The 14,449-nt window shown below is 38.2% G+C and overlaps 1 protein-coding gene across 1 annotated transcript in view; it reads left to right on the top strand.

The window, feature by feature from the left end:
- The window catches only part of HAPLN1 (hyaluronan and proteoglycan link protein 1), a 73,670-nt gene that overhangs the window by 34,933 nt on the left and 24,288 nt on the right, over positions 1–14,449 (top strand). Inside the window, exon 2 of the mRNA XM_007107165.2 lies at positions 7,572–7,697. Coding sequence (XP_007107227.1) covers positions 7,598–7,697 — 100 coding nt within the window. The 5' untranslated portion in view covers positions 7,572–7,597. The remainder of the gene's footprint in view (positions 1–7,571; positions 7,698–14,449) is intronic.

Here is a 14,449-nt window from a genome sequence, read left to right as displayed (position 1 = left end):
GTGGCCTCTCCCGTCGCGGAGCACAGGCTCCGGACGCACAGGCTCAGCGGCCATGGCTCACGGGCCCAGCCGCTCCGCGGCATGTGGGATCTTCCCATACCGGGGCGCGAACCCGGTTCCCCTGCATCGGCAGGCGGACGCGCAACCACTGCGCCACCAGGGAAGCCCCTCTACATGCTTTTTATGTTTGTTTTAGAAAAGCAATAAAAAAACAAAACCACTGTGGAGCCCTTTCAATTAGCTGGTTTTGGAGAAGTCTAACCCCTCTCTCAGGAATTATCTAAAGCAGGTTCAGATGGGTCAATGAGCTACTTAAACAAGCATTATTGATGTCATCCCTTTAAAAACCCATTGATTTGTTTATTGAGGTGAACAGTGCTAAAAGGCAATGTAAGTAGAATGGAGGGCCTGATATCTCCGTTAAGAAAAATTTGAATAATAATATAACAACAAAGGATGTGTGGAAGACTTTGACATTTGTCATCAACTATTCTAATTGATGGATAAAAAAATAATCTGACCCTGAAGCAGCTGAATTACTTCTCTTAAAAGAGTCACACAACTGGAGCGACACAGCAAAGAATGAAACTAAATTCTGCCTCTCTTCCATCACACTCATAACATATTGCCCATCTCCCTAGGATAGCCCCAATTTACATGGTACTGGTTTCCCATACAGTTATAAATAGTTCTGTTCACTCTCTGCCCTGGTTTGGATGATAAATCATATGATCACATCAAATATCAAATAATGTAATAAATATAATAAATACAGGGAAAAGAGAAGAGAAAAAATGAAGTTACAGTGGATGGGTAAGATTTGTAAGTAGCAAATGGAGAAACAGAAGCAGAAAAGCAAAACAAAGATAAAAAAACATCTTTGAAATGAAAAATTTAGGGGCAAAATGGAAATTAAATAGGCTGATTTCAAAGTATGGAGGAGAAAGGAAAAAAAGTCATAAAATTTAAAATGCAGCTATTTTGAGAGTCGTGAGGACCCTAGGTTCAATTATTCTAAGGCTTTAACATTACCGGACACCCTGGTGACCTCGTAGTCTAGAAACGGTCTGTTGCTTCCTTGTTCTTGGCGTCATCCTTTCGTAACTCAACTTTGACTCCCTGAAGCTCAAGCACGAGATGAAGAACGCCTGGTGTTCTTAAAGGCTTAGACACGTGGTTCTCCAATCTGAGCCTGCGTCAGACTCACCTGGAGGAGGGGGCAGGGCTTGTGAAACACTGCCAGCTGGGCCCCACCCTCAGTTTCAGGAGATCTGTCGTAGGGCGCAGGGAATTCGCTTTTTTAATGAGTTGCCTGGTGCTGTTACTACTGCTGCTTCAGGCCCTCCTCTGTGTTTTGATTCCTGCACTCATTCTAAATAGTGAACTTCTTTTTTTAACTGAAGTATAGTTGATTTACAATGTTGTGTTAGTTTCAGGTGTACAGCAAAGTGACTCAGATATGTATATATATATATACATATATATTCTTTTTCAGATTCTTTTCCCCGATAGGTTATTACAAAATATTGAGTAGAGTTCTCTGTGCTATACAGTAGGCCCTTGATGGTTATCTATTTTATATATAGTAGTGTGTTATGTTAATATATTAATCCCAAACTCCTAATTTATCCCTCCCCCGCACCTTTTCCCTTTGGTAACCATAAGTTTGTTTTCTGTCTGTGGGTCTGTTTTGTATATAAGTTCATTTGTATCATTTTTAGATTCCACATACAAGCGATAGTGAACTTTTTAGAACTCACCTGCCTCTGAGAAGGAGATATCTTTAGTTTGCTATTTTCTTACATTTATCCATGAAAACTGATCAGGTTTGAGGTGAGCCATGCCAGCTTGATAACAATACCTCAGTCTGCATAGTTTTTATACTTTTCAAAAACACTTTTCACCTTGGGGAAAAAAATTATTACTATTTTGTAGGTGAAAAAATTGAGACCTGATGTGTTGATTATGAGACCTGGTATAGAACTCATGTTTTCTTCCTCCTGACCTAGAACTTTTTCCAGCTTCTTAGGTTGCCAAAGGATCATGCCAAGGAAGCAGTAGACTGACCATGGCCTGAGAAGGAGGTTACCACAATGTCTGTGGCTAGACATCTAATTCAAGGCATCATAAATTCTCTTCTACTTCTTCAGTAGTTTGCACTTTCATAGAACAATGCAAGATGACAGGGCAGATGTTTTGTTCACTTGGAGTTTATACAGACTCACTCCCTGAGGGTAGTTATTGTTGTATAACTGAACACAGATTTTTTTCATTCATGGCTTCTCTTTTGATCATTGGGTATATTCCAAGCACTTCTGCATTCTGCCCCATTGTGTGCAGTAAATCCTGGGGCTTAGGTAAACACCCAGGGGTCCCTCTGCACACTGAACAATTCAAATGCATCAGTAGTCTGAGTTCTTTAGCCATCATTTGGGTCAGTGGTCTGACATCTGGATTTTACACACCTGCAGAGTCAAAACAGAAAACAAAGCCAACCAACAAAACAAAACAAGTGATGAGTCAGCATAAGATTGTCATTAAAAATATATTGCTAAGTAAGTATAAAATAATCTACAATTTTAAAAAGTCTGAAAGTTATAATTCCATGAAATAAAGGCCATCCTAACAGAAAAATGGTCAGAAAAGTTACTTCAGAAAAAAAGAACGATTTTTAAAAGTTGACTTAATTTAACCTAATGAAAAAGTATACTTTTGCAGTCCCTTGTTTTTTTTTTCATTTCACTGCACCACTGATCATGGACCGTCTTCTGCCTGTAACGAGATCAGACTTGAAAGATACCAAGGAGGAGAAGATTCAATCTATTGTAAAATAATTCTGTCCAATCAGATTCTATGGTTTGCTCCTTCAGTTTCTAGCAACCTCTGTATTGATTCTCATAACCTGTAAACTAAATTTCAAGTGCTGAATTGAAACCTGGTGTATTTAATTATGCCCTCAATGGAGAAAAAAACAACTCCTCACCTGTCCTCTATATAACTACACACGTGATCTTTAAACAGTGTAAAAACTCGCCTCAGTCTTGGCTCCTTTAGTCCTGGTAACTGTTTCTCCCAGGTCCAGTTTTCCATTCGCCCTTCCTCTTGGCACACAGGATGGGCGTGCAGTGAAGAAGGCATTCCAACTTTGGATGTACACACGTCTTGTGCCAACAGTGCTGTGATCAGTGCTATGCCTACAACCCAGTGAGAGAAGGATGAGGAGAAGCACTCCAGCTTGTGTGAAGCCTTGAAAGTGTTGTGAGAGCTGATGGCATTCCTCAGGGTACACCGGACACCAGTGATGGCAGTGGATTGTGCAGGCCCTGGGGTCACATCAGACTGCCCAGATCCCCAGCTTCTCACGTTACATGATGCGGACTTCACCGCTCTGACGTGTTTCCAGAGCTATAAAACGTGTATACTAACATACTTCAATTGAGCTGTTCTGAGAAATAACAATTAAATGGGTGAAGCTTCAAGGACAGTACCAAGCATGTACAGTTGTCCCCAGAGTCCTTGTGGGAATTGGTTCCAGGATGCCCTGTGGATACCGAAACCCACAGATGCGCAAGTCCCTTATATAAAATGCTCAAGGGCTTCCCTGGTGGCGCAGCGGTTAAGAATCTGCCTGCCAATGCAAGGAACATGGGTTCGAGCCCTGGTCCGGGAAGATCCTATATGCTGTGGAGCAACTAAGCCCATGCCCCACAGCTACTGAAGCCCATGCACCTAGAGCCCGTGCTCCACAGCAAGAGAAGCCACCGCAATGAGAAGCCCGCGCACAGCAACGAAGAGTAGCTCCCGCTCGCTGCAACTAGAGAAAGCCTGCGCACAGCAACGAAGACCCAATGCAGCCAAAAAATAAATAAATTTATTAAAAAAATATAAAATAAAATGCTCAAGTCCCTAATATATTTGCATATAACCTAGGCACATCCTCTTGTATACTTTAAATAATCTCTAGATTACTTATAATAACTAATACGATGTAAATGCTATGAAAATATTTGAAATTAAAGTTTTGCTTTTTTGGTACTTTCTGCAATTCTTTTCCCAAATAGTTTTGTTCTGAGATCGGTTGACTCCAAGGATGCAGAACCCATGGATACAGAGGGCCCACTGTAATAGTAGTTCAGGAAATATGTGGCATTAGCTCTCAAGACACAGAAAATAGCATACATGACTTCCACTGTTTTATTTCCCCATTGCCTAATACAATAATTTTAACACAGTAGGTGTTTAAGAAATAGCAGTCGGCCACTTTGGTATTAGACTGTTGGTATTGTATATCTTTGTGTCTATCAAACTATTAGACTTTTAAGTTGGGCAGATCTCTTGCTTCCAAATAGTGGTTCAATTGTCACCAAAGCAGAACTGTAAAATCACAGTACTATCATGCCTGTGACCGTGAACACAGACATCTCAATTTGAACTCATCTTGAAGCTGGCTGCAGCATCATGGTGGCAAGGTTTGGTAGGCTGTAGAAAGAGACCATCAGTGTGTGAGCTGCAGGTGAACTAAGACTGTTAATTCAAGGCTGGCAATAACTGGTTCTATAAAAGCTCCCAAATTTCCTAAATTCTGCTCTTATCAAAAACTGAAAAATTTTAACCAAAAATACCTGGATATTCAGAGAAGACATCATTACAAATGCAAATAAACAGGGTTCAGGGTGCTTCTCCTTTGAGGACCAGCACACAGACAGCTGGCACAGCCCTCATCCTCAGGAACCTCAACCTAGTGTGCAGTACCTCGTGTGTACTTGCAGTTTGCTTAAACACCTGAAAATTGTGTCCCTGAGGTTTGCTTTCCTAGTTTCATGTCTCTTGGTGACACAGTTGTTATACCGCCAGGGTAACAAAGACCATTTCCACCTTCTCCTACCTGCACTGCATTGATGCCCGTGTAGGGGTATTTGCACTGAGGATGTGCAATGTCCTCAGCTATTTTAATTAAAGATGGTGCGCGTGTGAATGCACGTGTGTGTGCCCACACGTGAGCCACCGTGGTGGTGCTCGTGGCACCGGAGTGGTGCTGTAAACAAGGCAGGGAACGACCCTGCCACGAAAAGTGCCATCTGACTCTCATATGCAAGCCTTGGGAAAAAAAGTCTATACTCACATATAACATAAGTCGAAGTTTTCATATCACCTACGTTCAAGTAAAAGAGCCTAAATAAGAAAGGCAACAAAACAAATAACTTTCTCTTTCAGAAAAATAAGCGCAACTCAAAGTAGGTGTTGCTTTTGCCTAAGGCAAATACAAACATTGTTGCTTTCTTAGATGTTGACCTCCAACAAGGTAGCTGTGTCAGAAAAAATGGAAAGATTTGTCTCACAGGATTATTATAAGGACTGCATGAGCCATTACACGCACAGTGCTTAGCAGAGCACTTGGCAGATAGTAGACATTCAATTAAAAGGAACTGCTGTTATTATTATTATTTATCTCCAGCACTGCCCCCACCCCAGGATGTTTGCATCTTAAAATTGGGTCGTTGGATGCTTAATACTGTGACACAACGGAATGAATCCTTAGTGATATAATTTTTAATACTATGATATGGAATTAGTGTAGATAAATTTGTGTGTGATATATTTTAGGTACAAATGAGTAAAAATCAGGGTGACTTCTGTGGTAGGATGCATAACTGTGTGTGTGTGTGTGTGTGTGTGTGTGTGTGTGTGTTTAGGGGGAGTACACAACTCCCTATAAATTATACTGTAGATGACCACCCTAATGTGAAAGATAATGTAGCAAATTCTCTGCCTCTGCTCATCTTGACCCTTCTTAGAACGTCTCCTTTAACAGTCAAAATTGTATGTTTTTCTCACACCCTCTCTTCCACATTTCCCCCTCTCCTCTGATTCCCGTGGTGAGCAAAGAGCACAGGACACCTCGTATACCCGTTGGCCCATTGTCTTATATGTCTGTCTATAACTGTGTCAATCATATTCCAAATTCCAAAAGGTCACCTCTGTTATATCTGTTCACCCAAAGCGTAGTTCGGAGCTGAAAACAGGTAATGTTTGTTAACAGTATTCCTATGGACAAATGTCAGTTGCTTCAAAAAAATAATCATTTCCCAGAAAACCTCAGAGGAGCAAGCAAGTGAGCTCCTGAAAACAAGATCAGTAAATCGGAGAGAATTTTGCAGGTGACAGTTTTAGTTTCCTGGGAAAGTAAGTTTCTCAATTTGCTCATCCACCGTCTTCTTTCTGTGACATAATGAAGAAAAAGAAAAGGGTTAAAGCAAACATGAGAGACTGAATCCATAAGCATCACAACGATGCCGATTTTTAGAGGGGAGAAGGCAGAGAGGTACTGCTGTCCCAAGAGACTTGGGGGACGTCTGTGAGTAGTGCATTAGGCTCTGGAGAAGAGGCTGGCCTGCAAGGACCTCCAGGAACAGACTCAGAGCTCTTTAATAAATATTCCAGGGAGTCAGGCGTTCCTGGAAAAAACAAACTACTGTCAGAAGTCATTACTGTGCAATTTCAGTCTTAAAAATAGCCAAGTATTGTTAAGGCTGCTGTGTGCATGAGAGAAAAAGAAAGCTCTTGTTAATATCTGCCTCAGCTTCCACATTAAAAGAGGAGCTACACTGAAAATCTTGCCTGGCAAATACTGCAAAGGTCGTCTGGTTTGTATTATTTGGAATCACTTTTTGGTCCTTAGAATGACGAAGTTTTGGGGGATTGTGTCCCTTTTTGTCAAATCGGTCTTGCAATAAAGGACAGCCAGGCGATGGCTCAGCCTCTTTCACTCAGGACTAGAGCTGCGCCTGGCTATTTCAGCTCTTCATTTGCCTAATTGCCCTGCGAGGCTGGCAGGGACGGTCCCTGCAGCCGTGGCTCTGTTGACTGCAGAGACCCTACCTGGCACTCCAAGTTGATGCATCAGCATTTTAGGTAGAAATGAATGAAAAATCAATCAGGATGACTGCAGTGGTAGCATGCACAACTCTAACCTAGTTTGTCTATAATTTTCAACTATTCACCACAGACCCAAGCAGTGTTTACGATGGTGAGTCTGTAACAAATGTGCTGCTTCTGTTTAATCAGGCATTTTTTTGTATGTCCTCTTTTCTATTTAGAACAAGCAAATCTAACGTGCTTAGGAAGCCATATGTAAAATGAATGGATTCAGTTCCGAATTAAACCTGATGATATTCATATGTAGCTATATCAAACTGTTTTATTAACTTATACTTCAAATTCAGAGGTTTAAATATTTTTGAAAAGTCTGTTTATATCCTTGCCACGTCTTTTTGTAACTTGCTATAACTCTCTACATCGAAACTATACTGTTCTAAATAAATTTCTAGATTTACAATTCTGCAAAGATAGAGTTAAACACTGTTTGGACTCTGGCTACATAAGAGAAATTGGAATTGTTCAAAGCTGCAGTCTTCAGCTCCCAAAGACAGCTACAGTAATTTTCTGAGCACATCGGGTTAAATATTTTTACAGACCCATTCTATGATGATAAGGCAGTAATAAGTTGTGCAGTGCAACACTCCAAAGGGTTCCAAATCTCACAAGCCTCTTTGTATGTGATGCTCTCACAGTGAAGAAGATTCTTTGGGCTACAAAGATGAAGAGTCTACTTCTTCTGGTGCTGATTTCAATCTGCTGGGCCGATCATCATTCAGACAACTATACTGTAGATCATGACAGAGTTATTCACATCCAAGGTAAGAAAACACAGCTTCTCTTATGAAAGTCAAATTAATTTCAAGTTACTTAGAGTTGAGATGCTTGGTTAGTGTTTCTTAATTTTAGTTCTGCTGCATTGACTTTTCCTTTCAGCGAATTGGTGAACATGCTCCCTGGCTTTTGAATGCTATTGCATTACAGTAGAGTTAAGAATGGGGACAATTAAAGTGGATTGGCTTAAGAATGTCCAACTGCAGGGAGTTGATGCAATTGTTCAAGGCTTTTCAGTTGCTATCTTCTGAGTAGAATGGAGGGTAGAAAGTTTATTTAGAGGCAAGGCAAAAGGGGGGGAGAAATAGGAAGAAAAAGGTCATTTTGTTAGAATCATCATTAAGAAAAACAACATGAAAATGAAAAAGTCAGACAAGCTAAGGTTCAGGAAAAAGTAACTTACCCTATTAAAATCTCCTTCGGTAAAGCTTTAGTTCCCATAGACCAATGTATTGCCCTGCAAATTTCTTTTCAGCTCAGCTGAATTCTAAGCCTGGGAGCTGTAGCAGGATTTGAGGCTGCAGTACAATGCAGCTATTTCCTCAGCCCCAGCTTCAGATGAGGGACATCCTGCATTAAGAAAGCTAAGAGACTTAGCTTTCAATAAGACTTAGCTTTCAATGTTGCATTTCAATGCAATAAGAAAAATATAATTCTAAAGGAGCTGGAGCTTCTCTCTTTGCCCTTGTATGCTGAATAATTAAAATAAGAATTACAGGATTTAACAGTTTAAACATATGATGGTATGAATTTTAGATGAACTCAGTTTGGGGACCAGAGGCATTGTAAGTTTGCTAAGAGACATAAAACATCAAGTTATAGCTTCAAGGTCAAAAGTGTAGTCTCAAAAAATTGCATCTACTGTTGAAAAGTATGATTTGTGAAGGTCAAATGATAGTGTAGGTCTGGCTGGAAGTATTTTCCTGCATGTATTATTACAACTACCCAGATAGAATTCTGAATTTGACAATGTCTAGCTATTTTAGGCATTTCTCTTTCAGTTCTCTTTGTTTCTAACAGCTTTACAATTTTCACTGTTGGACCATAAAAAGGAATTACATAATCATAAGTTTTACTATGCAAGCTGCTGACTCAGCTGTTTCCTTTACTGTATATAGTAGAATCAAAGCTGTTTCCCAGAGACTTAAGATATTTACACACAGAGATTTCTGATGAGGGAGAACATCCTTTTAACATGAAGTCACAGAAGTCAATTCAGCCAGACAGTAATATCTAGTAATTGTTAACAATAGCAGGTTTAAATCCGATGGAGGATAAACTTTAGCAATGGTTTCAAGCCATTACTAGACTAGATACCTGTTATCGATGTATAAATCATTTAGTCTAAATTTCATGCAGAGTATAAAAATATTATTTTAAAACTATATTAACATTTTAAAAGTTACTCCTGAAGGAAGCTTGTAAGTGAGACTCAGGTTTTCTCAGCAAGGAAAACTTCTGTTGTTCCAGTCTTTCCATTCCCATATACTCTGCTGAAATTTAGTGCAAAGGAATTGCTGACACAAGGTATCAGAATTATCCAGATTATTTGCCTACACTATTCAATTTTTGAAAAAATGACTTGCTAGTCCACTTCATTTTAATTGTAAATTAATGTTCTTAGAAAGTTGCTCTGAGCTTTCAAGTAATAAAACTACAAACAAACAAACAAACAAAAAACTACAAGGCCTACATTTTGCTTGTGGAAATTAACACTGAAATGTGATTTGGGTCAATATTATGATGCTATGTCCATAGTTGAAATTATTTTAAAAATTGCGCCAAATACCTGTTCTCATTAGTTTTCATCCAACAAAAAGTTTTCTTTTTACTTTATTATAGCATTCCGATTGAACTTTCATGTTCTCAGCCCTTCAGAGAAACACTTCCAAATGGCCTGCCATAATTTCAGTTACCTTTTATAACACAAAAATAAACCCATAGCACAGCAGATAATCATTAAAGCAGATAACCTTCATTACTTACTTGAAATACTGGATTATTTTCTCATATTTAAAACTTTTATTTATCAAACACAGCCCTCCAAAAACAAAACAAAAACATGGCCCAGAAGGAATTTAAGGGAGCTGAAGCCTTCATAAAATTTTATAAGAATTTCACAATCAAATGGTTAAATTAGTAATCTGAATCTCAAATTCCCAAATTGTACTGATAAGCAGTATGAGCTTCTCTCAGTGACAGAAAATTATTCAAAATTCGTGTTACTACAAAAACACCTTTTCTATCTCTCATTTTTAATTAATTTTTAATTTTTGTACCTCAAGTTTCCCAGGCTTAAATAATACCAGGGGAATTATGCACATAATCCTCAAATTCTCCTTGGCTGCCTTGATAAAGATGCTGAACACTTTGTTAGCACGTTCTTAACTCTTATGCATAAGAGTTACCTAATTCTTTTTTCTGAAGGCTTCCTCCTTATCTAGTTGCGGGAGATTCTATAGAGATATAGGCAAAAAATATTTTTTAATCTGGCTTAAAAAAAAAAAAGTCAGAATACCAGGGGGAAAAATGGCAAGTATAGATTCCTGTGCAAAGTGTTTCTATTGAAAAGCTTTAGATAAAATTGCACTTGTACTAATTCACTTCCTTTAATTTTTTTTATTGAATCAACTTGGTTATATAAGAAAGTAAACTACACTTGTCCATGGAGCCTGCTAAAAATTTGCAATCAAGATATCAGCTTCTGTATCATATACTGTTCGCAGTGTGGGGGATAGTAATTTCCTCAAATACTTCTACAGGAAGAGATAACTGCTGTTGACATTGTCTCTATAACAATCTCAACTAATGGATTATACTCCTCATTTCATGATGTGCCTAGTCAAACAACTTCTCAATCCTTTGAAACTTAAGTTCATTAGGAAGAATTTTATATGGAGTACTAAATCACACAAAAGCACAATTTTTAAAATATTTGGATCTGGTCTAAAAAAACTCTTTGTAGACTTTCAATTACCAGTAGAAGTTCAGAGATGATGAATATACTTTTTAAAATACAACTTTTACGAAGACATTTATATGGACAGCAGAGAAATTTTATGACCAGTTGCCTATTAACCAAAATAGCTGCAAAACAATTATAGTTATACTGAATACGTAACCGCCCGATCTTATCCATGTCAGCGATCCAGTGTTTCCTGCCTCTGGCATTCTAAGTGCAGGTCTTCTGATGACAAGTTCAGGAGTTTTTCCCCTAATGCCTGTTACTGGCTTTAGACCTTGGGCAGTTTACTTAATCTCTTCAAGTCTCAGTTATCTCATCTATAGAATTGGGTATAATCACTGTTATTCTATAAAGCTTTGTGAGAATTAAATTAGATAATATATGGAAAAGTGCTTAGTACCCAGAACACGATAAGCTCCAGTAGATTGATAGTTGTTATCGCCATGTTGATTATTTCTTCACTGTCACAGAAAACTGATTTTTAAATAGAAAAAGGAGCACAAATACTGGTGGGAAAAGGTCATGCTTTTCAAATTCATTTGCTAGCAGAACCATATCATTACCTTAGTTCTTTTTTTTTTTTTTTTTGCATCGGCAGGCGGACTCTCAACCACTGCGCCACCAGGGAAGCCCTACCTTAGTTCTAATGAAGTAAACATTTTATAAGTTGCCTTCTTTGCCCTCCTTGATTCCAGTTTTAAATTTCTCCAATAGTATTAAACATTATCTGATCACTTTTACTTTCCATGTAGAAAATGAAGCTTTCCAAACTTAAGTAATAGTCCCCTTAATATACTTATTAGGTGAACACAAATAAACTACATTAAATTTTTTAAAAGAATAAGAGGAAATCTTAAGAGATGAAAACAGTTCCCTTCTTTATAATAAGTAAAACTTATGGTCACTTTTCTCAAAAGATAAAGCAATTAGATTTTTTTAAAGAAAGAGTTGTCAGAAGTTCATCTCTGTGGGTGGCAAAAATAATGTAGATCTAGAATCCCTCGCAGAAGTAGACACTCTCCACTCAATGTGGTTGGTTCCCCCTTCTTGTGCCCCAAACCACTCTTCCATCCTAGCTTAGCATCAGACTGTCAGCTTTGTAACACTCCAGCTATACAGTAGTGCCTGGCACACAGTAGGTGCTTAATATATGTGCTGAATACATGAATGAGTGCAATGAGACACTTCTAAATTACCACTATCATAATGAGCACTTCTCAAATCCGGTGGCATCCATGGCATTTAGCAACACATGACACATTGTGTGGGCCTAATGTACATTAATAGATCACCGCTTTCATTCTGTAATGTTGGCATAAAGTAAATCATAGTTTACAGAATTTAAGAACTTAAAAGGACTTTAATATAGATCATTGAGATCAATAAGCCATTGTATAAATGAGGAAATCAAGACCCAGCACTTAAAGGTTGCTTGGCCCATGTTGCATGGCTGATGAGGAGCAGTTTCTCTTGGCTAACCCCCTTCTTCAAATCTGGGATCATTTTTCACCTTCTTAATGAATGCACCCTGACTACTGTGCTCTTCCCCTCCTCTGGCATCCCGATCTATCTCTGATCTTCTTTTCCTTTTCTTGTAGTCCTGGATATCTACTTTACTTATTTTTATGCAATTGTTTGTGTCCATCTCTGCCACAAGAACATGTATCAGCTCCATGAAGGCAGGGATCTTTGTCTGATGTATCCCAGTCACCTAAACTAACACTGGGCACAAAGTATAGGTAATCAATACATTTGTAAAATAAATTCAGGACCAAAATCTAGGAACTTTTCCTAATCAAGTCCTAGTCAATCTTTCCAAATGTCAGGAAACTTTACAGTTGGTACGATGAGAGGCAGCAGATGAGGAAGAGGATTCTGAGTTTCGACAGCAATTTTTGTTTGGTCATTTTTTATTGCTCCCACACTGCACGTAGCATCTGACAATCCAGGAGACTCCACCGGAGGCAGGATGCAGTAATCCTCCTAATGTGTGCACGAAGCTTTGAAGAGTATTTGATTTACATTTGGTCACTGCAATGCTATCGGGCTCTTTATGTAATATTTGCAGAGTTGGGATCTGGTGGTGCAGAGAGGATCAAAAGGAATGAAGTGAACTTAATAATGGATGATCATAAACCATCTACAGAGCCAGTTTAATGGGAGAGCTAGATAAGCATTCTCTCTTCCACTTAAAACTTGTTTGGACTCAGACTCCATGAGTCTGTTATTAAAAGTTAAATTATAATTTATTTTTTTCTTTTCAAGGCAGAGTACACTATCTGCAGCTACAAATGCAAAAATCCATGAATATCAACTATATTTTTCAAATTGCATTTGGCTAAATGCATACACTGTTAATAATACTATCTAGAAATTACGAGCTATAAAATATTAGAGAATTTCATCATGAAATTATAAAAATTAGCAAGATCCTAATTCTAAAATCTCTTCTTAACTTACTATAGGATGTGAAACCAAATATGCTAATAAGAACCTGCTGCTTTAAACACAGCCTTATCGTTTGATCAGAATAAGAATATCACCATATAAATACAATAAATAAAACAAAAAGAGAAGAAGGAAAATGTATATAGGCATATACATACATATGTAGAAATACTGCACGCATACATATATACACTTATTCAGCCTGCTATAACAGAATACCATAGACTGGGTGGCTTATCAACAATAGAAATTGATTTCTCATTGTTCTGGAGGCTGGGAAGTCCCAGATCATGGTGCTGGCACATTTGGTGTCTGGTGAGAGCTGGCTTCCTAGTTCAGAGATGGCCACCTTTTCTCTGTGTCCTCACATGGCAGAAGGGGACAAGGGACCGCTCCTGGGTCCCTTATATAAGGGCACTAATTCCATTCATGAGGGCTCCACCCTCATAACCTAATCACCTCCAAAGGCTGCACCTCCAAATATCATCACTCTGGGAATCAGGTTTCAACATATGAATTTGGCGGGGGGGGGGGGGCACAAATGTGTCATCTACAGTAAGCACCTTAATAGGCATTGGGAATAGAATGATGACCAAAACTCACGGTCTTTGTCTTCTTCAAGCTTATGGTCTAGTGAAAGGCAGACATTACTATGAATATAGAACTACTAACTGTGATAACTGCCATTCAATAAAGCAGTTTCTTTGAATTATAGGTATAAGTCAAGCATGGCAATAATTTTCCTCAACTATATAGTTGGTACACTAGATACACACACACACATATAGTTTATACATTTATACACACATACACAATGGTTATAAATAGAAAAAGCAAGGAATGAAATGCAACTTTGCATTTGCTAGCCCATTGCCCAGTCTTCTTTGCATTTGTGTGTCCTTTTGAAATAATCTACTCATTCGGTCATTTGCTAAACATTGGCCTTCTTTGTGCAAAATACTAAGTTATTCTCTATGGAAGAACAAACCATCTCCTCAATGAGCTTAATGACAATATTATCAGGGTGACAAAGATGACAAGAAACAATAAGTGTTATATAGAGGTTGAAATATGAAGAAAAGAATAATTAGTTACCAAACAAAAATATCCTACTATTTAGAATTTTGTATTCATACTCACTTTTTAAACCCATAAAATACACCTTAAGAATATTTCTAAACTTGTTGTTGAGTAGCCTAAAATGCTGAATTCTATGTTATTCTATAATGCATCTATTAAAACAATGAATTTTAGAATATTTCCAGGTATAAAAACCTGTATTTAATAATATTTTCAGGTAGCAACAAATTCACACTAACAGCCATT

The sequence above is a fragment of the Physeter macrocephalus genome, chromosome 8 (assembly GCF_002837175.3).
Source record: "Physeter macrocephalus isolate SW-GA chromosome 8, ASM283717v5, whole genome shotgun sequence".
NCBI classification, from domain to species: Eukaryota; Metazoa; Chordata; class Mammalia; order Artiodactyla; family Physeteridae; genus Physeter; species Physeter macrocephalus.
This window is presented reverse-complemented; position numbering and strand designations above follow the sequence as displayed.